Source organism: Parambassis ranga, chromosome 2, assembly GCF_900634625.1.
Source record: "Parambassis ranga chromosome 2, fParRan2.1, whole genome shotgun sequence".
NCBI classification, from domain to species: domain Eukaryota; kingdom Metazoa; phylum Chordata; class Actinopteri; family Ambassidae; genus Parambassis; species Parambassis ranga.
In genome coordinates this window covers 20,986,744-21,010,262 of record NC_041023.1, presented here as the reverse complement: position 1 = coordinate 21,010,262, position 23,519 = coordinate 20,986,744, and the positions used below count along the sequence as shown (strand labels likewise).

General features: G+C 45.0%; 1 protein-coding gene across 3 annotated transcripts in view; it reads left to right on the top strand.

Annotated features, from left to right (window-relative positions):
* The window catches only part of usp6nl (USP6 N-terminal like), a 55,317-nt gene that overhangs the window by 24,742 nt on the left and 7,056 nt on the right, over positions 1-23,519 (top strand). For 2 of the 3 annotated variants that reach the window (XM_028399164.1, XM_028399162.1), the window contains 6 exons: positions 13,645-13,718; positions 16,481-16,560; positions 17,302-17,341; positions 18,825-18,905; positions 22,167-22,274; positions 23,018-23,127. In XM_028399164.1, the coding sequence (XP_028254965.1) occupies positions 13,645-13,718; positions 16,481-16,560; positions 17,302-17,341; positions 18,825-18,905; positions 22,167-22,274; positions 23,018-23,127 (493 nt within the window). Of the gene's footprint in view, positions 1-8,856; positions 9,041-13,644; positions 13,719-16,480; positions 16,561-17,301; positions 17,342-18,824; positions 18,906-22,166; positions 22,275-23,017; positions 23,128-23,519 lie in introns of those variants that run through there. The other variant, XM_028399163.1, reaches the window with a different exon arrangement.

Genomic DNA, 23,519 nt, shown 5'->3' with positions numbered 1-23,519 from the left:
TAAAATGTCTAGCTGGGACACTCACCCCGTGTGTGCAGCATGTCTGGGTGTACCTCACGCGCAGGCGGCTGTGTCCTCCACGGACGATTGTATCCACTGCGCTGCTTTCCCACGCAAGTTGCTCCGCTGACGGCTAGCTCGCCAGGCTAGCTTGTCTGGCGGGGACCCACTGCTGTCGGAGACAGCCTCGCCGCAAGGCGGGGTGGATATGTCGGGTGGAGCGGCTGAAGCGCTGCCGCCCGGGCTGAGTTGGGCAGACGCAGTTCCCCAGACTGCAGACCCGTCAGAGGAGGGATGGGAGAGCCTTATCCGTGTCGACCCGAGACGAGACGCTGATGACGAGGAGGGAGAGTCTGCCGACTCCTGTTATCAGATGGTGACGAAGAAGAAACTAGCTTCAGCGTCACCGGCGGGGCTGCAAAGCCGGGCACCGCGATGGGAGAAATCCCTTCGGTGCCTTCTCCCCTGGATCTCGACATGCAGGACATGTGCAAACGTGCCGCTGTAAGGCTCAACATCCTGTGGCCCACGGTTCAAGCCGAAGAAGTCAGGTCTCGCTTTGATGGCAAGAAGCTGCCCAAAGCAAAGAAGACGGGGAAACAAGTGCTGCCAATTTTCCCAGAGCTGCTTGATGAGATAGCGGCTACGTGGAAAGCTAAACCATACAGCGAGAAACACCCCATCTCGGGGAGCTCCCTGTTGGATTGCGAGGGGATGGAGGCTAATGGCATCCGCCAAATACCTCCCATTGAGCCGCTGGTAGCGACACACCTTCACCCGAAGACGTCCCTGTCCTCCTCGGTTTCATCTTTTCCCTCCAAGACAGACCGCTTTCAGTCCAGCCTCACTGACAAGTGTTATAAGGCGGCGGCTCTGTCGACCAGAGCTCTCAACGCCTCCTCTATCCTGACGGCCTACCAGGCGGAATTAGAGGAGGACATGACGGCTAAACCAGATAACTCCCTGTGGGAAGAAATCTGCGTCATTACGGACCACGTCCTTCGCCTCCACAAGGTGGCTATCCAAGCCACGGGAAGAGCCATGGGTCTTATGGTCCTGCAAGAGAGAGCGCGCTGGCTGGGGCTCACCAACCTCACGACTAAGGAGAAAGAGGAGCTCCTCGACACTCCAGTCGTCCCTCATGGGCTCTTCGGCTTGGCTGTTGCCTCCATGCAGAAGAGATGTGAGGAGAAAAAGAGAGATGATGAGGCGCTGAAACTTTGCCTGCCGAGGAGGGCTCCACCTGTTACTCCCGGCACTTCGCATCAGTCATATGCTCAGGCTGTCTCTCACCCGGCCCCTGCTTATCGGATCCCCAAGGTGTCCAAGACACAGGCAGCCCCTCCAGCCCCTAAAAGCGCCGGCAACCCATGGGCTAGGAAGCAGTCTCCCCATGCTCGGCAAGCCGCTCCACCACCTCAACCCGCTACCGCGACGGTGAGGAAGAAGAAGCGGCAGGCCTGACCGCTTCTCCCAGGCGGAGGGCCGATCCAGCCTGCCCCCCCCCCCCAACGGGTCACCCTGCCCTTCTCCAGCTCAGTTCCAGAGCGGGTTCTGCGGGACCGCATAGAGTGCAGCACTTGGGCCAGTGTTCGTGTTCGAGTGCCCAACAAACACAGACAGCATTCTCAGTGTTGCACAAGCACTTCTGTCTTGCACTCTGTAATAAAACAGTCCAATGCGCATTCAGGCAGAGAGCCGAGGGCGCTGTTGACTATGACAAAAAAAAAAAAAAAAAAAAAGGCAGAAAAAAGATACGTTAAGACACCAACATCCCCGCGGCTGTGACGCAGACCGCCCGGGCACGGTCAGAATGGGTGTTGAGAACCGTTCAGAAGGGTTACAGACTTCAATTCAGAGCCGTTCCACCTCATTTCAAAGGGATGATTTTTTTCTCATGCTCAGGGAGAATTTGCAAACATTCTCCTAGAGGAAATTTCCACTCTGAGGGAGAAAGGAGCAATAAGAGTTGTCCCGCCCGAGGAGGCCCCCAGTGGGTTCTACTCGAGGTATTTCCTTGTTCCAAAAAAGGGGGGGCAGGGGATGAGGGCCATCCTGGACCTCAGAGCCCTGATCCACTATTTAAGGAAATACAAATTCAGGATGCTGACACACGCCTCTCTGCTGCGTTTCGTGCGGGCAGGCGATTGGTTCACATCTGTCGACCTGAGGGATGCATATTTCCACATTCCAGTGTATCTTCCACACTGGAAGTTTCTCAGGTTTGCCTTCCGAGGGACAGCATACGAGTTCATGGTGCTGCCGTGGTACGGCCTGTCATTGAGTCCCAGAGTGTTTGTGAAATGCACAGAGGCAGCTGTAGCCCCACTCAGGGAGAGAGGCATCCGCGTGGCCACTTACATAGACGACTGGCTTGTTGCAGCCTCTACACCCCGAGAGGCGGCCCACCATACAGATGTTCTCAGGGAACATCTGGTGAGTTTGGGGTTTCGCCTGAATATGGAAAAAAGCATGTTGACACCTTCTCAGTGCATCACCTTCATAGGCCTGACTTTGGACTCTCTCCAAGGCAGAGTTTTCCTGTCTCAGGACAGGGTGGTGGCAATGAAAGGAAGCCTTGCACTGTTTCACAGGGGCAACACAGTCACACTCGGACAGTGTCAGAGGCTGTTAGGCCTGATGGCCTCGTCTGTGGTGGTGATACCCCTGGGACGCCTGTACATGAGAGGGCCTCAGCGTTGGGTAGCCTCCCTCGGCCTAGATCCTCTCCGAGATGGTCATCGACGGGTGAGGGTTTCTGTGGACTGCTCACTGGCTCTGCGCCAGTGGAAGAGTCCAGGGTTTCTGACCCAGGGGGCTACCATGGGAACTGTTTCGGCCAGGAAGGTGATCTCTACAGATGCCTCTCTCACAGGCTGGGGTGCTACACACGAAGGGAGGACAGTGAACGGGAAGTGGGGCCCTCACATGCGCTTCACCCACATAAACTGTCTGGAGCTGATCGCTGTTCATTTGGCTCTAAAACATTTCCTCCCCTGGCTGCGGACACCATGTCCTAGTGAGGACAGACAACTCCACCGTGGTAGCCTACATCAACAGGAAGGGAGGCTTGAGATCTCTGCGGTTGCATGCGCTGGCACACAGACTGATAGTCTGGAGCAATGTACACTTTCAGTCACTGAGAGCGACTCATGTTCCAGGCGTACTGAATTGCGGGGCGGACCTACTCTCCAGGGGGATCCATCTATATGCAGACTGGAGACTTCACCCAGAAGTGGTGAGGCAGATTTGGCTGCGGTATGGACGGGCGGCAGTGGAACTTTACGCGTCAGTGGAGAATGCCCAGTGTCCGCTGTTCTTCTCCCTGCACGACCGAGTGGCTCCGCTGGGGATCGATGCACTGGCACACTCTCCTGTATGCTTTTCCCCCAGTGGCTCTCATCTCTCCAACTCTGGCCAGAGTGAGGGAGAAGGGGCTGGTCGTGATCCTGGTGGCTCCGCATTGGCCAGCGAAACACTGGATGGCGGAGATTTACCAGCTTCTGGTGGGCACGCCTTGGCAGCTGCCATTACGCAGGGACCTGCTATCCCAGGCGCGAGGGGAAATATTTCACCCTCACCCAGAGAGGCTGGCTCTGTGGGCCTGGCCTGTGAGTGGTTTAACCTGAACTCAACAGCACTCCCAAACAGTGTCATTGAGACTATTCAATGTGCTAGGGCCTCATCAACTAGGACGTTGTATGGGCTTAAGTGGCAAGTGTTTGAGAGCTGGTGCTCGGAGTCCCAGGCCCTTCCTTTTCAGTGTTCTGTGGGGGTGATTTTATCCTTTCTGCAGGACCTCATTGAGAAGGGAAAATCTTTCTCAACCATCAAGGTGTACCTGGCGGCAATCTCTGCTTGCCATGTTGGTTTTGATGGTAAATCTGTGGGTCGACACCCTCTGGTGTGTCAGTTCATGAAAGGTGCATGACGTAAATTGCCGGTATCTAGGTCTCTTACGCCGTCATGGGACCTGCCCACGGTGCTGGATGCTCTTTCTGGTCCACCTTTTGAACCACTGGATCAGGTGGACTTAAAGGTGGTATCTCTTAAGACAGCGCTGCTCCTGGCCTTGGCCTCGGCTAAGCGCGTCGGTGAGGTTCATGCCCTGTCTGTGCACGAGGCTTGCACCCATTTTTCACCAGGGGGTGAGAGGATCAGTATGCAGCCTAACCCAGCCTTTATCCCAAAGGTGGTTGGGTCTCTCTCCCCAATAGAGCTGGTTGCTTTTTATCCACCGCCTTACTCCTCTGAGGAGCATCGGCGTCTGCATACGCTGTGTCCGGTCCGTGCACTAAGGACCTATCTGGACAGGACTCAGGGTGTTAGGCAGAGTGACCAGTTTGTGTCCTGGGCTAAGCCATGTGTGGGCAAGCCAGTCTCAAAACAGCGGCTTTCCCACTGGATTGTGGAGGCTATTGCTCTGGCTTACACGACCAAAGGTCTTCCGCCTCCTGCTGGTCTGCGTGCGCACTCCACTAGGGGCCTTGCTGCTTCCTGGGCTCTCTTTAAGGGGGTTTCAGCCCAGGAAATTTGTGCAGCTGCAAGTTGGGTTTCACCCCACACTTTTGCTAGGTTTTACAAGTTGGATGTTACGGTTCCAACCCTGGCACATTCAGTTCTTGGGGTAGGGTTTTCACGGGGTACAACCCACTCTTCGTGAGGCCCCTCTGGGACAGTTGTCATTTTTACAGGCATGTCTGGCAATCCGGGAGTCAGTATTTCTCCCATAGTGAGACACGAAACGAATGCTATGAAAGAGAACTGGAGGTTATGGCTATAACCATGGTTCTCTGATTAGCATGAGTGAGTGTCTCACCAGACCACCCTCCTTGCTATGGAAGCCAGGAAGAGGTGAGCTTGTTTGAATGGCGACTGAAGCTATGTCAGCCTATTATATAGGGGGAGGGCGGTCCCTCCTGACATAGACGTCACTGATACCAGCCCCAAGGGCTGGTGTAGTGTAATTAAAGCTTCTGTCGGGATCACGCGGGGGCGTTCTCCCATAGTGAGACACTCACTCATGCTAATCAGAGAACCATGGTTATAGCCATAACCTCCAGTTATACCTCTTAATTCTTTAACTGCCTTTTTCTGTATCAGATGGTCCTCACCAGATCTAACAATCATCCAACTGTAGATCTTTACTTGTAGGGAACGGAGTGGCCTAAACCAATGATGCTTGTAAGCAAGGATAAATCTACCTAAATCTACCTTGCACAATGAATTATTCTCTGTGAATCCAGCGTCTTGGTAAGATAACTCTGTGCAAACCCTGGACATCTTTGTGTTTGGTAAAATGTGATAGTTTTGCTCTGAGCTTGCATTATCCTTCTCTGATTCTGAACCACTGGAGGATCTGCAGGCACAAACTGAGCTTTCCTCTGCAGCAAACATCTGTCTGCCGCTTGTAGTGAATGGCTGACAAGGAAAACTGTTCTGGACTGCAGCCTTCTCCTGGTCAGCTCGGTGTCTCACTGCATTATTCAGTAGCCCTGATACCTCTCTCTGTCTCTCTTCTCCTTTGTGGCATCTTAAGCTAAATAGGCTTCACACGCTACTGTGCTGGGAGCTTCGAAACACGGACACATCTTGGTGTTTTGCATGCCAGCGTGTGGAGTATCTTTGGCCTTTTTTCCGTGTGTGTGTTTATATTCCTGTGTGGAGCTTGAAGGAAAAACTGCATGCTAGTTAGTTAAGGAGGGATGGCAGACAGTCCAGACCCAGCGGGCGTTGAGTTGAAGCGGCCTGCTGACATCCACACTATAGCAGCCAGGCTAATTGCTGTTCTTCCTCTCGAAAAGGCAAATCTGTATTGGGGCTTTTATAGCAGAACCGTCTCAGATTTTAAGATGTTCTTTTTTTTCTCTAGAGGCTTTTTTTTCTTGTCTTTTGCTTTGCTGCCAGTTATGTACGACATATTCTTCCAAACTAGGTGGCTATTCATAAAATATTTGTGAGAAAACATCCTGAACTCTGAGAGACATGAACTTGAACTTATCTCTACCACATTAAGTGGCTACCAAGAGATATGCACAAAACTGCATAACAAAGCCAGAACACATTTGAAATTACTAAAAGAGATAAACACAACCCATCCTGGTTTAGTTACCCCTCTTCATCTCAGTCCTGTGGAAGCTGATAAAGTGCATGCTTGTTTTCTGGTCCCACCTGTCCCAGCTTGTCCTGTCTTGTAAATGACAGCCTGGTGACGGTCATGACGTTGGAAGTAACAACCTGATCAAACTTGTTTTTTTTTCTCCACTGAATTTAGCCTGATCATACTTAAAAAGTGTTGTGTGTGTTTTCCTGCCCTGAAATTTGACATCTGTCTTTGTACGTCAAAATAATTCATGGTCAGCTTTCACTTCCCGCTTCCTGTCAGCGTTCGGGAAACCACACGGCTTTGATACCCAGAGCCGTGTGAATACTTTAAACCGCAGAAGCATCTTTTCTACAGTTTGTCATACGTGCATGCTGACTGTATGGGGATGACAGCTAATTAAGTCCACTCTGTGAGATACGGCCTGTAAATCAGCCTCTGTCTGCTATTTAGACAGAGTTTAAGTAATGTGAGGTGGAGTTTGTGGAGCAGAAAGGATAATAATATTCCAGCTTAATACAGCTCAGAAGCCGGTCTAACTTTTAATAGGGTGTAATGGCAGTTAAAGGGAATGTGTGTGTGTAACGTTTGCGTTTCAGAAAAACGCGGAAATGACCTCGGATTTTCATTTTAACCAGAGAGGAAGTTGGACTGAGGAACAGTGGCTTTACTGACTTTCTGTGAGCAGAGCTTCATCTCTGTAATGGTGCTGTGCAAAGAGTAAATGTTTGAAAACAAGCTGCATCTCAAAAGAGGACAAGGAAATGTTGATCTGATTGTTTCCCTCCTGGGATCCCTGTGTTTGGCTCTCTGATCAGTATCCACATTCAGCCTCTTTGAACGACATGACTGCGTCTAATTACCTTCCAGGCTGTTGTTTCGCCCACTGACAGCACTGATATTGATTAATATCTGTCCTGTGGGAATGTGAGTTGGGAGCTGCAGCGCTTTGTTGTTACTGCAAATAAAAAATGTCAAAAAATGAATGAAATGCATATTTTGGTGGCAGTAAGTCCTCTGTTTTACTAGCAGTAGTTGTCATCTACCTTTAAGTCCAGTAATTCCCTGTGGCAGCAGCTTCCTTTGCTTGCTCAAGCATGATCATCCATCTATGCTCCTCATGCCTTTGCTAGATAGTTAGGCTCCCACTAAGTTCCTGTGGGCATTTTTATTATAGGATGGCAAGTCTAAGATTAATTTTCTCCAAAGATTTAACTCAACTTATTACGTCCATCATTAGCCACTATCATCCCACCCTGGAGATTGAAAATAACAGCAATCAGTCTATTGATCTTGCAGGATTTCTCTGCAAGATATGTAGATGATAGAAGTTATTTTCATCCTTTCTTCACAAAGAAATTGTTAAATTGAGTCACAGAGGTTCGTTGCTATATTAGACTGAAGAAGTTGACACTTGAATTGCATTAAAAAAACACATGGCTGTCACGTGTGACTGAACTCTACTTAAATGATGCAGGGTTGTCCAATAAGCGGAAGGTTGGTGGTTCAATCTCAACTCCTCCCTAGTCATTGTTGTGTGTCCTTGGGCAAGACACTTCACCCGCACTGCCTCCAGTGTACTCACTGGTGTGGCGCGCCTTGCTTCCCTCTGGGATTATTAAAGTGTCTAAAATAAAATAAATCTGAGCATTTTTGTTTACTTGGTAATTTATTGAGAGTGAGGTCAGAGGTGTGTTTATTGTTGTTTTGCCTGACAGCAGCAGGTTGCTCACCCACTCACAGAAGTGCTTGTTTCATGACATTATGCAGAACTGAAGAGAGGAAATACAGATTACGTTTTATATTTTATATTTTTTTGAAATATTGCTTCAGTTGTTCCAGAAAGTTTTTGCTTAACATTATAAAAGTGCAGTGACAGGTTAACGTTAGCTTTCTGTAGCTCCATTTACAGCTGCCTTTTGTGTGTAAAGGGGAATTTATTTGCTCCACCTACAGTCATAATGAAAGATGTACATTTAGATGGACCTGCTGATCTGCTGCATCTCATTTCTGATCATTCTCTCTGACTTCTAAGTCAGGTTTGTTTATTTCAGTTTAGTATCTGATGACATGAGGCCTGGTCTTCTGACATGCTTGTCCTGCTTGTTTGAACATATTTGCCTTTTGGGATTCAAAAGTAGCCCTTCAAAAACAAATCCAGCAAACTTCAGAAGTGATAACAGCACTTCAGTCCCATCGCCAGCTCTCCACTCAAAATCACATCCTGTACTGATGCAGCGCTGCGATAAAGCCGAGATGGCAAGACATATTCTTTCCTATAAGCCTGTTGCTCTTTTTTTTTTTTTTGTCCCACCGACCCCGCCCCTCCCTTCACATCACAAGACCCTCCATGGTACATCACGTCCATTTCGTAATGAAGTCTTAATGGAAACTGTTTATCATCAGACTGTCCTCATCTGCTCGTCTTTCTTCTGCTCATAAAGAAGAAAAAGCTTTCAGAAATGATTTCATATCTGAATGTGTTACACAAATGATCACATTGCTTTGTCGTGATTATGATGTACATTCTTCATCATAAGTTGAATCAAAGACCTCTTCTGAGGAGTCATATTTTCATGTGGTGATGAAAAGCCTCCCTGAAACTCAGCTGGCCTCTACTCTCCCTCTGCCTCTGTCAGACGTGCTGAATGGTGCTTGTTGTTGTGTTGTTGTGTTTGGGTGGGGAATGTTGTGAGTGGGAATGACTCGCTCCTGAAGTCAGACTTTCTTTCTCTCTGGACTTTTAACTGCTGTAACAAATGACAGCATTGTGACTGCAGCTCCTCTGATCACACTTCTCTCTGCCTCTCGCTCGTGTTTCCCCTCTCATGGAAATGAGGTAGTTCAGGTCGTCTCTCGGTGCCTTGGAACTGGTTAAACCGTGACTGATGCGGACTAAAGCCTGCCTGGAGGATCCGCTGGAGGGCTTGAAAAGAGGTGAAAGATGAAAAGATTCTGTTTAGTTGAAGAGTTTGTGTTGATATAGATACAAAGTCATGCAGTTTGCTGTGATACGTGATGGGAATCGACAACTGCCCTGATTCTTTCTTATTTTTACCGGTTTGGAGAATTTTTTAACTTTTATCTCAAATATTGAGGCCTCCCAAGGAACCTTTAAATTCATCTCAATCAAGACTTTATGTTGTCTTTGTTTATAGCTCAAAATATTAACGATATATGTGAGTATACATTGTGCAGTCGGTTACTATCTACATTTGAACCAACAGAATAGTAAATTTTCTATACTTCACTGTTTTTATACTACTGTTTATATCAATGGTATTGTTAAATCCTCATTTAAAGCTTTGTTGTCTGTGGTGTGCTTTTATGATGCTAGCTGCAGCTGCTAACATCAGCTGTGGGGTCATGTTCAGGCTTTTGGACTATCTTTTAGAAATATTAGGTGTTCGATCAGGTGTTTGTGACTGTGTTGTGCACATATTCACCAAATGATGTCACCCACTGACTGTACAGGCAGATGGCTGATGTGAACGCTGCTATTCTGTGCTAACACTCTGCTACCAAATACAAAGCCCTCATAACAGAATGCTACTATGCTAATAATGAGTCATAGGGTAGGCCTACTGTAAAATGTCTGTAGTAGCTTTTGACTAGAATTCATTTTTACATGATCTGTAATTGATAGGAGTTAATTATTTGTCTATTTATTTTTATTTTTTATTTTTATTTTAGATACTGTATTAATCTTTACGGCTGCTGCCAAGCAGTGTCATACAACGACTAGCAAGGCGTGCCACAGGCTAGGGTGAAGTGTCTTGCCCAAGAACACACAACAGTGACTAGGGAGGAGTTGGGATCGAACCACCAACCTTCCGGTTACTGGACAACCCTGCTATACCACTGCCCCACTGCTGCCCCCAATGCCCCTCTATGGGCCTCACTTGGTTTCTGGGTGACTGGTGATTATTGGTTGCAGCTGTGTGTCTGTCAGGGGTGTTGTCACATTCATGTGGTGGAGTTCAGGTTAGTAACACTGACTGAAACAGGCAGATGATTGTTTTGGAAGGACTGTAATGACACATAATTGTGTCCCGGAAAGTTGCCTCATCAGATGTTTGTTGTGAAGTGAGTAATATTAGTTTGTGTGCAAAGGTGCATCATTGTGTCAGTCATTACACCTAACAATACAAAGAAAGTAATAAACTTGCTTTAGGTCAGGTAGTATGAAAAACCTTGCAGGTGTAAGTCGAAGCCGTACATGATAAAGAAACGCCACAGCTGAACCGAGCAAAGCGCGAGTGCGAGAACAAAAAACAGGAAATGAGTTCTTCTCCCATCAAACCCTCAACTGGTTATTACTGTTATTATAATCATTCCTCTTTCTGTGCAGAGAGCATCTATAAGAGGGCGCACAAAGAAAAAGAAGGCTTGGAGGGGAATGAGGAGTCGAAAACAGGCGAGGACTCCTTAACATAAAGAACAAAGAGTGCTCATTACTGCTGCCAAAAGAGGAGCACAGGAAGCAGGGAGGGCTGTGATTATGCTCGTCATGTTGTTTGTTGCCAACATTGGTCTTTAATAGCAAATGATAATGAGGAACAAGCAAATAAACACAACCCACTACACTTCCTGTCACATGGAAGTCCAACTGATTCAGTCGCTGCAGTGTCAGATTCATGTTTTATGTTTAAGTCTCCATAAAGACAGCATTGCATGAGAAGTTGACGCTTCACTTTTAACAAGTGAAAACATATAATTTGGGTGCCTTTCAGACTGTTTATTAAAAATATCGCAGAATAGAGGTGTCAACTGCAAATTCCCACATGACCTGAATGCAGCACAAAGAGCATGCGTCAAGGGCAGAGCAGGGAGGACTGCGCATTGTCCAGCTGACCGGACAGGCATGACGGACCGGGGAACATTTTAATCACAGCAGGACAGGGACAGTTAGCTGGAGCTGACAGTGGCCTCACAGCTGGACTGACTGGAGTTTGGAGGAGGAGGAGGAGGAGGAGGAGGTGGAAGGTCTTCTCAGTGGGGTGGGTGGTAAAAAGGATGGCATGAGGGAGTTTTAAAGTAGAGATTCATGAACTCCTGTTCCATCTTGTGACTCAGTGACTGCATATGAAGGTGGACTCTGATTTCCAAACTGTGCCCACCTTGGCACCCTTGGCCAAACCTGATTGTGGATCCCTATCACCGAGTTAACAGTCCCCTGGCAGAATGCCAATGAGGAGGCCTGGGAGAGGAAAAAAACAGCAATATACCAACTTGATAGTTGATGCAGAGGAATAGGGCTCTAAGGAGATGGTGTGTCTAGTGGAAGTGTGTTGTATGGGTGCTATAGGCAGCTCAGGTTCAAGGCTGGTTGAGAAGAAAGTGTGTGGCACACACCCAGGTCTGATCAGCCTGTGGCGAGACTTCCCGTCTCGTGGTCGAAACACCTGTTGAGGCTGGGGTAGACAGCTGATGAGGCCTAAATGCCATTGTTCACCACTGTCAACATCAAATCCACCCCCTGTAAATGAGACATCCACTTCACCCACTCAAAGAAAGCTCTGTGCTGACCTCACAGGGATTGTGACGCATAGTTCTATTAAGCAATCAGAAATCATAATATGGTATCAACATTAAGCCGTCTTGTATTTGATGTCACTTCGATTTGTGTCCAGTGAGATTTTCTCTTTAGCAGCACAATATTTTAAACCCATTAATTCACAGGGGGTCTTCTATAAACCCGCTGGACTTCCTACAAGCGCTTCTCAACCGCAAAAAAAAACATACATCCAATCTTCGTCACGGATGCCAGGGTGATCCTTGAACCATGAAAAGGTCTCTAATTACATTTAACTTAAGTCAGGCCACAGTGGAATACTAATATGGCTTTAAAGGACTCTGAATTAAGGCTTAGCCTTAGTGCAAACGAAAGACTGACTGAATCCCATTTCCTCCCCAGTTCCTGTCCCTCTCACTATGGGAACCACAAGGGCCTCCTGGGGTGGAATTCCCAGCAGGAAAAAAGGGGCTTTACTGTATTTGTTTATTTGCCCCAGTCAGTTTGCCTTGTTGTGTATGGACAGATCCCCCCCACCCCCCACCCTCCTGCAGCTTCTTCTCCCGCTGTGTGTGCTCTTGGCAGCCCACAGCGACATGCCTTTCACTGACACACACCATCCTGTCATAAAAATGCCAGCCGGCTCAATAAGGAGCATGTTTGTTGCGAGTAGTTTGGAATTCTAGTCTAGCTTTTCCTCCCGTTGAACCCAAGAGACCCAGAGAGGAAGTCAGAGAGTGACTGGAGTCAAATAATGGGCTGAAAAAGGAAAAGGAATATCGGTATGATACAAAACTGCTCTGACACACACAAGACAGCAGTTGTGTATACAGTTGAGAGATACAGCGAGCTGGGTAAGCCTAGCTAGCGTAATCCCATGATACAAACTGATCTATTGTGCAATACTGTGGAGCCAACAATAAATGATGTATTGCTATAAAGCAAAATGCACTTATGCAAATATTTAGAATGGTACCAGGATGATAAATAAGCTATGATATTTAACGTTATGAAGCAACCAGATCAAAATCTATGCAGTTCAGCTAAGCTAGCTGACCAAACGTAGCTGTATGGATTGTTTTCCTTTACCTGACTTGTTTTTTTTAATTGCAACTTCAAAGCTGTTTATTGTGTTACTTGTACTGTAGAGTGTGGAATTCCTGCAGGCAGCTTCTCCTTATGATGCATACTTAATTAAGCATAAACAACATGACCCTTCTTAACAGGGTTTTGTGCAAGCTTTGCTGAAAGAGTTTGGAGCGTCTCACAGTCGGCTGTATCAGGAAATGTGTGTCTTTGTAAACTTTTGTTTGAGGTGCTGATTTACAATCCTGAGGTACACAGAGAATTGAGAGGTGTCTGTGTCTGTGTGTTATCAGTGTGTTCAGCGACAAACACATTTGTGCTCACACAATGTGGTGCGTAGGCTCAGCAAACACTGTAGACCTTTCTGTGGCTCCGCGACGTCTCTGTCACAGCCACTGTCAGTTTGAAGGAGCTCCTCTTGTCAGCCTGCTTCATGCACACACACACGCATACCCTCACAGTCTGAGGTCAGGTTGGCACGCTGGCCGCACCACACTGAACTGTTCCTCATGGTTTTCTCCAACTGGCTTGGATTGTTTGTGTGTGTGTGTGTGTTCTCCATGTCAGCTCTTGGCTCACTGAGCTGCAACAACACAAAGAAGGTCTGTGATGACAGTGTGTGCAGCAAATTTCTGTGAGAAACAACAACAGTTATAAAGCCAAAGAAAACTTACTGGATAAAAAAAGGATTACAGGATATTTAAAGATGTTTTAACTAAACTGCCACACAAAAAAACTGTTTAGCTGAAAGGTAAAAAGTGATTTCAAGGGTGGTTCCACCCACACATGGTCTTATCAGTCAGTCAAAATCATAGACTGTGAATGAAATGGGCAAAAATGGACTGAAAATTGTCTGAATAGTGACTAAGACATTTTTTGTTTAAGTTCATGCTGTAATTTTGAGCTTCATTGTCTAAAATCAGACTTGTTTTTTCTGCAGCGTCTGATACCGAGCAGGATGCAGCAGTGAAACTTGACCAGGAGCGGGCTGAGATTGTCGCCAAATATGACAAGGTACGGTAAAACCTCATTTTAAGTCAGCGGGAAGTTTTGGTACTTAAACAAAAACTGTTGTTTTCTTGTGGTCATCCACAGCCGAATTCCAGCCACTCTCTCATGCTGAGAGCAAACTTCATCACACTGTGGTGAAATCCTTCCATAAGTCACCGCCTTATTGCCTGTGAAACACAATAATAACAGCGTGCAGCGCACAGAATCTGCCGCCGTGTGTTTTCATTATTTTACCAAGGCTGTGATTACGTTGTAAGAGCCACAGGATGCCCAGCTAAAGCTCAGCGAAATGGATATTAACACTGAAGTGATGCGTGTGTGTGTTCAGTGTACTGAATATTAACTAAGGGGGTTTAAATAGCAGATACCTTTTCAGTAGGACTGCAGCTTTAATGAAAGTTAATAATTAGTAGTATCACGAGTAGTTAATCATTAAACTAAAGGCAGGGTTAATGTGAAGTTACAAGAATCAAGTGTTTTTATTGAGTAAGACTCAGAGGCGAGAGTTTACTTAACAGCTCTGTTATCCCCAATTATTTTCAAGGGAGATAAAAAGAAAAGCAATGTTGACTCATTAAAGATTGTTATTTATAAAGACCATTCCTGTGTGTAAATAAGTGTATTACCCATGTTTGTTTATTTTCCAAATACGCTGAAAACTATGATTTCCTTGGATTTGAACTGACATCTTTTAGAAGGTTGGCTTTGGGCTTCCTGAGTGACACCTCTGTTTCCCTGCCCCAGCAGTATCAGCCAGACCAGAGCCACCATGCTCCATTTGTAAATTAGTCTTTTTAATTTAATCCAGTAGGCTGCATAATCAAGCTGCCTCATTAAGACCGAAGAGACCATGAAGAGCGGAGATGATGGAGGCGTGTGTGTGTGTGTGTGTATGTGTGTTTGAGTGTTTGGCAAGTACGAGGCACAATCAGAGCTGAATCAGTGTCATTGTTACTGTCGAAGAGGGGGAGGAGTTTAATGGAGTCGGTTATCACGCCGCCGACCACACACACACACACGAGCGAGCGGTGAGCTCGCTCTGACACCGGTTGGCAGTCGTTTTTAGCATATTGTTTAGTATGATTTCTAATCTAATGTGCAGAATTGAAAAGTTGGGTTGCAAAATGCTAGCTGTTTGAAACAGCAGTATGCCAGCATTTTTCTGGTAAGAGGACATGTAACAAATTTATGTTTAACTTTATTATCATTATACAGGGTGCTACGTGAAATAACATAAAATAACGTGGTGTGTGACTGTAGATTTGATATCAGAATGCTGTGCACAGGTGCAGTGTGAGCAGTCTCAATGAGCCTCTGACAGATTGAAAGCCCTCACACACAACAGGTCTATTGTTAAATCAGTTTTATTAATAAACTGGACTGAAAGAAATGATGTGGCTGAACCATGCAGTCAATCAGTGTGCTACGCTGACACACAATCTGAGAGGGTTGCCAGGCTGCCAGGTCCTGCTTTAATTTCACTCTGAAATTGATTTTAAACAGAGTGAGAAAAGATGAATGTTTCAGCCATGATGTGTTCAGGAGTGGACACACACAGAGTGTAGGGAGGATTAAACACTCACGTGCTTGTGTGTGTGTGTGAGGTATTTATTTTACTGCTGAGGGAGCAGATGTTGGGTGGGACGGAGATTTCACCTCAACATCTGGTCATCAGACTGACCCGTGAAACTGCCAACAGACTTCTGTCTCCATAACACCTTCTGCAGAGTTTTTGCATGTTATATTGTGACCTTTTATCCTTTTCTTACACACTCTGCACTTTTTGATAATCTTCTGCATACCGTGTCCTCCACCAGGGCTTTTTTTTTATTTCATTGGTCCATGATGGAGAATTAAGTAGAAGCATTTTGTTGGAGGCCCGGAGTCAGACAGTGACGCAGGTGGGCGTCTGGCTGTTCATTTTACACCTGTTAATCGCTGCTCACACACACACCCACACACTCATTTTCTCTGTGTCTCATAAACACACACACACTCACACAGACACACTTCCTCAAGGGCGCCGGAGTTGAAGCTCTCCTCGTAATCTTGCAGCCAATCAAAACATGATTCTCTGCCCCTGAGGAATGTGGGAGAAATGCACTCTGGAGCTCAATCAGAAACTCAGGGTTTGGTTTATTATCTGTACCCAAACCCAGACCAGCCCGGGATGCACTTTAATGTTTTTCATAGATTTATTTTTGTATTAAATTTTTTTCTTTAATCTGAAAATTAAATGTTAAAATCCAGCGCTTAGCTACAACTGCATGACTGTAGCAACACAAAAACGAAACATTCTACATCTTGTTGGCATTTAATTTTCACGTCCACATCAGCAATCTCATTTAGCTACTTGTTAGCAACATTCTTTAAGATGGTGTTGCTTAGCAGCTAGTTGCTAGCTCACTTCATTGCCATGTGCTAATGGCACATGGCAGAGTTACAGCATCATTCTGGTTGGAGTGCTAAAGTCGCCACCATTTGCTTTGATCTATCTTGTCATGAACATAATGTCCAGACTCACTGGCAGGAATAACCCACACACACATTCACCAAAGTCCTGACAGCCTACAATCAGTGCCAAAAGGTGGGCGTGACATATTAAGCAATGTATTTTGTGTAATAGATTAAAACAAGAAAATCAAAAATAATTCCAAAAAATAATTATTCAAAATAATTCAAAAATTAAAAAAAAAGCTAACCCAAAATGCTGACAAAAAAACATCAACGACTAAAACAAGGAATATTTTACTCCTTTCTTCCAGGGAAAGGAGGCCACCGTGGAGCCCTGGGAAGACACAAACTTCCGCCTGTACAAAGTCATCGACCGCTTCGGCTTCGTCCAGTAAGAACTCCCACAGAAAAACATCATAACCTTTAATAATAAAAACCGAAATTAATAAGCTCCAGCAGAAGTAGCACACTGAAAGAAACTGTGCAGACCAGCTGAGAGAAGAGGGTGTCTGTGGCCAGTTAGGAGGCCACAAGGCTCTTAAACAGCTCAGTGCTGTAGTGTTATATATAGACTGGCACATGCAGGCAGGAAACAGCCTGGTTAGCCACAATCACAGGCCATCAGTGTTAGGATGGAGAGGGACGATCCAGACCATAGGCGCTGTTAGATGGAGGGTGGTGGAAGGAAAAAAAATCCTCTCGGTTATGTGATTGTTTCAGACAGGGACAGAAGTATCCTGAGGTGAAGGTCACTGGCTGGGCAGAATAAGAAGCCTGGTGTGGTGACAGAGGAGTCGTGATCTTCCTGACCACACAGCGTCTTCGTTTTTAAGAAGCTGTGTGGTCAGGAAGGGCTTTTTTCAGACCCAAGGCCATTTCTCCAAAAGTTATGTTATGCTGTGAGGTTTGAAAGCTGGGGTCACATCGATGCATCGAGGTTCCTTTTAAATAAACGCAGCCTTTGTTCTGGTAGAAAAAGTTCCTTTAGAAATGTCTATTATTTCATGTTTGTGTGTTTGCTGTCATGTGTGTCGTGTCTGATGATAGAAATAACAGAAATATCTGAACATAAAGATTCAGACAGGTACATGTTTAAAAACTACAAATTATTCTTCTTCTATTCTTTCCTCAGTGAAAATGAACTTCCATCCTACGACTCGGTGGAAGAGAGGGTGAGTAACATTCAACTGTGTAAATCAGGAAATCACATTTCCTGCTGGCATTCCCCCTGCCTTGAAAACTGAAGGTCAGATACATTAGAACTGTAACTATACAAAATAAAACAAATATTGATGCCTCCATTGAGTGTTTTTTAACACCACAGGAACTATCTAGCCGGTCTAGAATACTTCATTCCTTTGTGCAGGTTTCCAGAATTTCCCACACAGGAATTTTGTGAGGGCTGTTTTTAAGGTAGAAAAAAATAGCTGGCATGACGGTGACTAAATAAACTTTCTTCCTAATTAACTCGAAGGAGAACAAAGGACAACACTGCAGGAACTAACGGGCCGTTTTCGGGCAGTCTCTGTGTTGAACTCCTCTTTTATAGCTGTTTTGGCTGGGCACAATGCTGATTGGTTAAACTCATCATCATTGTGGTTGCCATCCATTTATTTTTTTCCGGGGTTGTGGGGGCTCCAGCCTAAGCAGGGAAACCCAGACCTCTCTTTCTCCCCAGGTACCTCTTCCATCTTATCCAGGGGGGTAGCAGTCCCTCCACCCTGTTTACCGCAGGACCTCTTCCCAGTTGGACATGCTCAGAACACCTCACCAGAGAGGTGCCCAGGGGGCATGGTTCCCGTTAAACCCCCACTTTAAAGCTGTTAGCTTGTTCTGAAACAGCCCTGAAAGAGAGAGGACAGGTACTGCGGTTGGGCCATGCACGAGCTTGTTGGTTCCTGGCAATAAAATTAATTTAATTCTTTACTTTTCAGTATAACACTTCATGCTGTACAGCTGGAGATAATTTAGTGTGGGGGGGAAGAAAATTATTCCCAGACCTGGAACTTAATTTAGACCCTGGTTTAACTGGTCAAGGATCCTGAGCTTCAAAATAATGTTCCTGTGGTTAAAAAGGGGCCGTTAGAGAAAGGACCTCAAAAAATAATCACTACTGACTCCATAAATAGAACAGTCCTCACTGACCCCCCTTGTTGCTATTCAAGGAGCAGAACCCAAAAGATGTGAGGTGTTCCTGCATCACTTTAAAGCTTTTCTTCCAGCAACTTGTCATACATGTATATCCCACCACATCAGAGGGTACTAGCATGTCAACCCTGTCATTTTTCTGTGTGTTTTAGCCTATATATAGATCTTGCACTTGTGTGAGTGTTTTTTTTCACAATCTTTCTCAATACCTTGTAAGCAGGTGTGTTGACACATTGAAAGTTTTATTCATGTCCCTTGGGAACAACTGCTTCGATGCTTGGAGAGCTTTAGTGCTTAGCCTGTGAAGGGGTTTTGGGTTGTCTAATCCTCAGTCTAGTAGTAAAAAAACCCAGTGATTATGTCCTCAAAAGTTTATAAAATGTGACCGGTCTCTACAGAAGGCTTCAAACACACAATACCGCTGTGAATTCATGACATGAATGCAGCCACTGGAGAAAAGGAAACTGCTGCTGGAAGTTATTCATGCTTCACTTCTCTTATCTACAGCAAAAGCACACAGAGGTGGAGCGGACCACCAAATGGCTGAAGATGCTGAAGAGCTGGGACAAATACAAGAACAGCGAGAAGGTGAGTCTCATTTTCTCACCCTCACACCCTTCTTTCACTCTCACCTACAATGCAGCAAGGCTAAACGTTTAGCTTCTATGCTAACATACAGCAGGCTTGTTGGCATTTACTTTTACATCTGTATTAACTGATTGTTATCAGTGGATTAAAAATAATCTGGTGTATTTATTTATTATTGAAAACTAATTAAAATAGTGATTAAAATGTAAAAAAAGCTGAGAACTGCTCCTCCCTAGAAAATTATAAGCACAACATAGTTCTAGAGTCTAGAGACTTTTTTCTTTTATATTTGTGCTTTGTTTTGTCTTCTCAGTGAATTGACAACAAATATCCATGTTTTTCTGAATTGTATTATTTTTCCTTATATGTATGACTTTCTTGTCTTAGTCCATGCTTTTCTCATGTACATATAAATATATATTTTTAATTTGTCTGTAAGTTTTTACTTACAAATTCAAGTGTAGTTGGTTATAAAGCTACTCTCACACCAGTTTTCCTGACTGAGAGCTCCAAACATAAAGAACTGTTTTTAAACCAGGCACAGTTTCCAAACTAGTCCTTGGAATGCCTTCATGTAAATGGGGTTACAGTAATTTGATCCATTGTTAAATATACATTTTTGTGCAGCTTTAAATCTGCCAGATTTTATAAAAGAATACAATAGTGTTATAGAGCTAGTGTTGGTCTATTTCTGCAGCCCTGCTGTGGTCCTTCTGTCAGATGTAGAGGACACAAGTGTCTCTGTCAGTCTACCTCCCACAAGGACAATTACAGGGGAACAGGTATCTGTTAAGGCTGTCTTCATTAGCGGGTCCTCTTGTCCAGGCTGTACTGGGGTGTTGCCTGAAGCGCTTCACCGTGCCCTTCATTTGTACATTCAGCTTCAGCAGGGATTTAGAGTGTGTGTGTTATGAAGTGGCCTTTGAAATGAGAAACACACACACACACACACACACACTGCTGGCACCAACACCACAGTCAGGCTCATTCTTTGGCTCTGCCTCTCTCTTTTGTTTCAAAGCAATGTTCATGGTGAGTTACATCCAAGGACACAGAGGAGGCTTCAGTCCATCACTCTGAATCTCCTCCTCCTCTTCCTTCTTCCACAGCTTCTTTCGTCTCCTTAGCTTCAGGCATGTTTCTTTCCTCTTTGTCAGTCTGCGGCGTGCCGTCGGCTCAGTGATGAAACGGGTCTCGCTTCATGTGTCTCTTATTTTTTTTTTACTCACCAGCTGCTGAGAACATTTAGCCCGCAGTAGGAAAGTACAACAGAACAGATGCAAAACCGTCATAAGCTTGTTTTTTTGTCCCAACCCCCCCCCCCCTCACGCTGCCTCACGCTGCCTCATGCCACACATGAAAAATCTGGCTCCAGGTTATCGTGTTTAGCATAACAGTAATAACATGAAACCACATGGTGTTGTGACATGACAGCATACAGGTAAATACAGTAAAATAGACGGCTTCAAGATCCACAAAGTCAGGTTTCACTAGCTTAGCTTGACCTTGTGTTAATTATGAAAAGTTTCATTTAGAAATCTGAACATTTACATCATTTGTAACCACAAACATACAAATGTTGACACATGTACGTACACAAACACACACATACACTCAGAGGATGATTAGTCTAACAGATGCTCTCATTGCCTCGCTCATCAGAGCCTAATTACAAGGCTGTTGCACCACAAACTAGTGAGTCCTAAGTGTGGTGGAAGGAGGAGGCTGATGGATACTCCACACACAAATGTAATTTATTCAGAGATGGTACACACACACAATGCTTCTCTTTTAATATGAGAACATACCATCCACAGACACTGATCTGACTCAGTTCATCATCAGACACGTCTGAAAATCTGACTCTCTCACACACGAAACTATTTCAGAGGCTTCAAGCTGAGTGTTTTTGGCCTAACTGTGGTTTGGACCAATGAGTTGTGGGTGTGTTTTATGCTGACATATAGCCCTTTATGCTCATATTTTCTTCACAAAGATGGCTACAATAATCTACACACATGCTATCTGCTACTTGCTAGCTAATCAAAGATAGACTGTGATTGACAGATGTTTCATCCAGTCAGCTGCTAAGTATTTTAAGCACCCATCCTTTGCAAAAAGTTTCTAAGAACAACCTCCATGGTGTTTCTGCATAAGAAATCATCAGTCAGACAAAGAGACAAAACACTGGATTTATTGCCACTAATGATCTGACTTTCTAATAATCTTTCAGAAATTGTTGTCAGCTGTTTGAACTCCAAACTTTCTCCCCTCTGCTGTCTACAGTGCACATTGTTAAAGATGCAACCATCATGTTTGATTAATTCAACTTAATTCTAACTGTAAGTGTAAAAAAACACCAACCAGGGGTTTGATGTTTGCGCAGTGTGTGAACAGACTAATTAAATGCTGAGGAAAAACATACAAGATCAATACAAATCTGCAGCGTTCACTCACTCCAGGGCACTGAAAGATGTTGTAGATGCAGTTTTCAGGAGTTCTGGTCTAACATGGCTGAGCATGTTTTATACAGCCTCCTGACACTCTACTGTCCTTTCCGGTGGCATCCTCCGTCTGTCACCTGCTCCACACACAGTCCTCTGTATCTTCTGTATAACTGTTCCAGCTGGCTGCATTTTAATAGCTGTAGAGAATTCACTGCTGCGATTACTTTGCTGTTCCAGCAGTTTGGGTTTTAAGACTTAATCTTCCTCACTCGCAGTCCGACTGATTTTCCTTCTCTTTGTGGACACTGAATTACTCATGGACTGTTTTGCATGCATAGCAGTCTCTCTCTCTCTCTCTCACTCACTCTCTCACTGTGCCTACAATCTCTCCTGGAGCTCGTCCAGCCAGATGGTCGCAGTTCACCTTCCAGAACCCTTTGCTTTTTTTGTGCTCAGAGTGCGAAGTACAATCAAGCATCTGACATCTCTGACACATTGGAAGAAGGCTTCGGTATAATTTTGGCAACTGCCACAGGCTCTGATTGCATCTTTGTGGTCCGTGTATATTCCCCATCGTGGTATCATATAATTTTGTCTCAGCTGACACCCACAGCACAGGTTGCTGCTACAGTTGCTGGGGTGTCTTTTCAGGAGCACTGACGCGTTATGCTACAATCAGTATCTGTAGAGCAAAACAACTTTCATAATCACACCCTGTGTGATGTTTTGCTACATAAAACCTGTATCTAAAGGTGCTTCTTGGCTACATAAAGTCCTCTCTAACAATGACGTCCTGCTGTTTGTTTGCTTCCAGCTGGTCAGGAGGATCTATAAGGGAATTCCCCTGCAACTCCGAGGGGAGGTGTGGTGTCTCCTGCTTGACATTCCCAAAATAAAAGAGGAGAAGAAAGACTTCTATGAGGTATGAAGCCAAGATATCTGCCCACACAGCTCTCCCACAACAGTTTATGAAGTCTCTGCTGCGCTGATTAAAGCATGCGCCTCATAAAGATTCATAAGCGAGCCAGCCAGCAGTCACCTTGGCTTTATTTGATTTCACTGAGCTTCAGTATTATTGTGGGTTTGGAGGCTTTAATTGTGTTTGTGCAGCCTGGTCCTGCACACGGTAAAGATTTTTCTGTGCAGTGCTCAGACAAACTTTGGATCTCATTAGAAAGTTTAGCTGGAAAGATCAATAGATCAGCCCTTCAGCTGGTGGGGAAATATTATAATTGTACTTTAGACACACATACAGAACACTGTGGAAAGTATAAACTGAAACTCAGAACAAGCAACTAAAAATAAATTACACTTAAAGAAAGTGGCATTTATGCTAGCTCCCTGGCGCCTTGCTTTAGTGATCATCACACTAACCAAAGTTAGCTTGTTAGCTTCCTACTGTGATTTAGTTCAAGTTTTGTTTTCAAAGCTGTAAATTTGCAGAGTACAAGGTACCCAATGGATAGATTACCGCTATCAGGCTAAGCTTAACTTGCATGCTGATGTTATCACTAGGTGAATACACAAGTTCACTTTCTCTTCCAATGCAAAAAAAACCGTACTTAGATTCAGAATCAGGTTTAGTTTTAGATCTACCAAGCTCACATTATAATCTTTAAAAGTAACAGGGAAAACTGAACTTCTTTTGCTTTGTGTGTTGTTTAGAAGCTGAAGGCCCGAGCCAGAGGAGTCTCCCCCGACATCCGACAGATAGACCTCGATGTGAATCGCACCTACAGGGACCACATCATGTTCATGCATCGCTACGACGTCAAGTAAGTATCATCACTTCAGATTACTGTGCTCATAACAAATGCCCACACATTACATATCAACTCTTCCTTTACAGGTAGACATGCCGCTGCTTTATCACCTCGTTATTTGTGTGTCACTGACCGTCTAGAGCAGGAACACTTAGCAGCAGAAATAAATGTATTTTTGCCTATCACTGCTGTACTGTAAGAGCCACGATGGTGACAACCTGCTTATTATTATGTCTAAAGCCTGAAAGCTCTCCCAATGTGGAAGTGAGTGACCTCATGTTTCTGTTTCCACTTCCATCTTCTCACATAGATTTAATTGTTTATCACTATCTTTGATACATGTAAAGCAATAGCACTTCTGTCTGTGATCCTGCATGTGAGAGGCTGACATGCAGCTTCTAGTT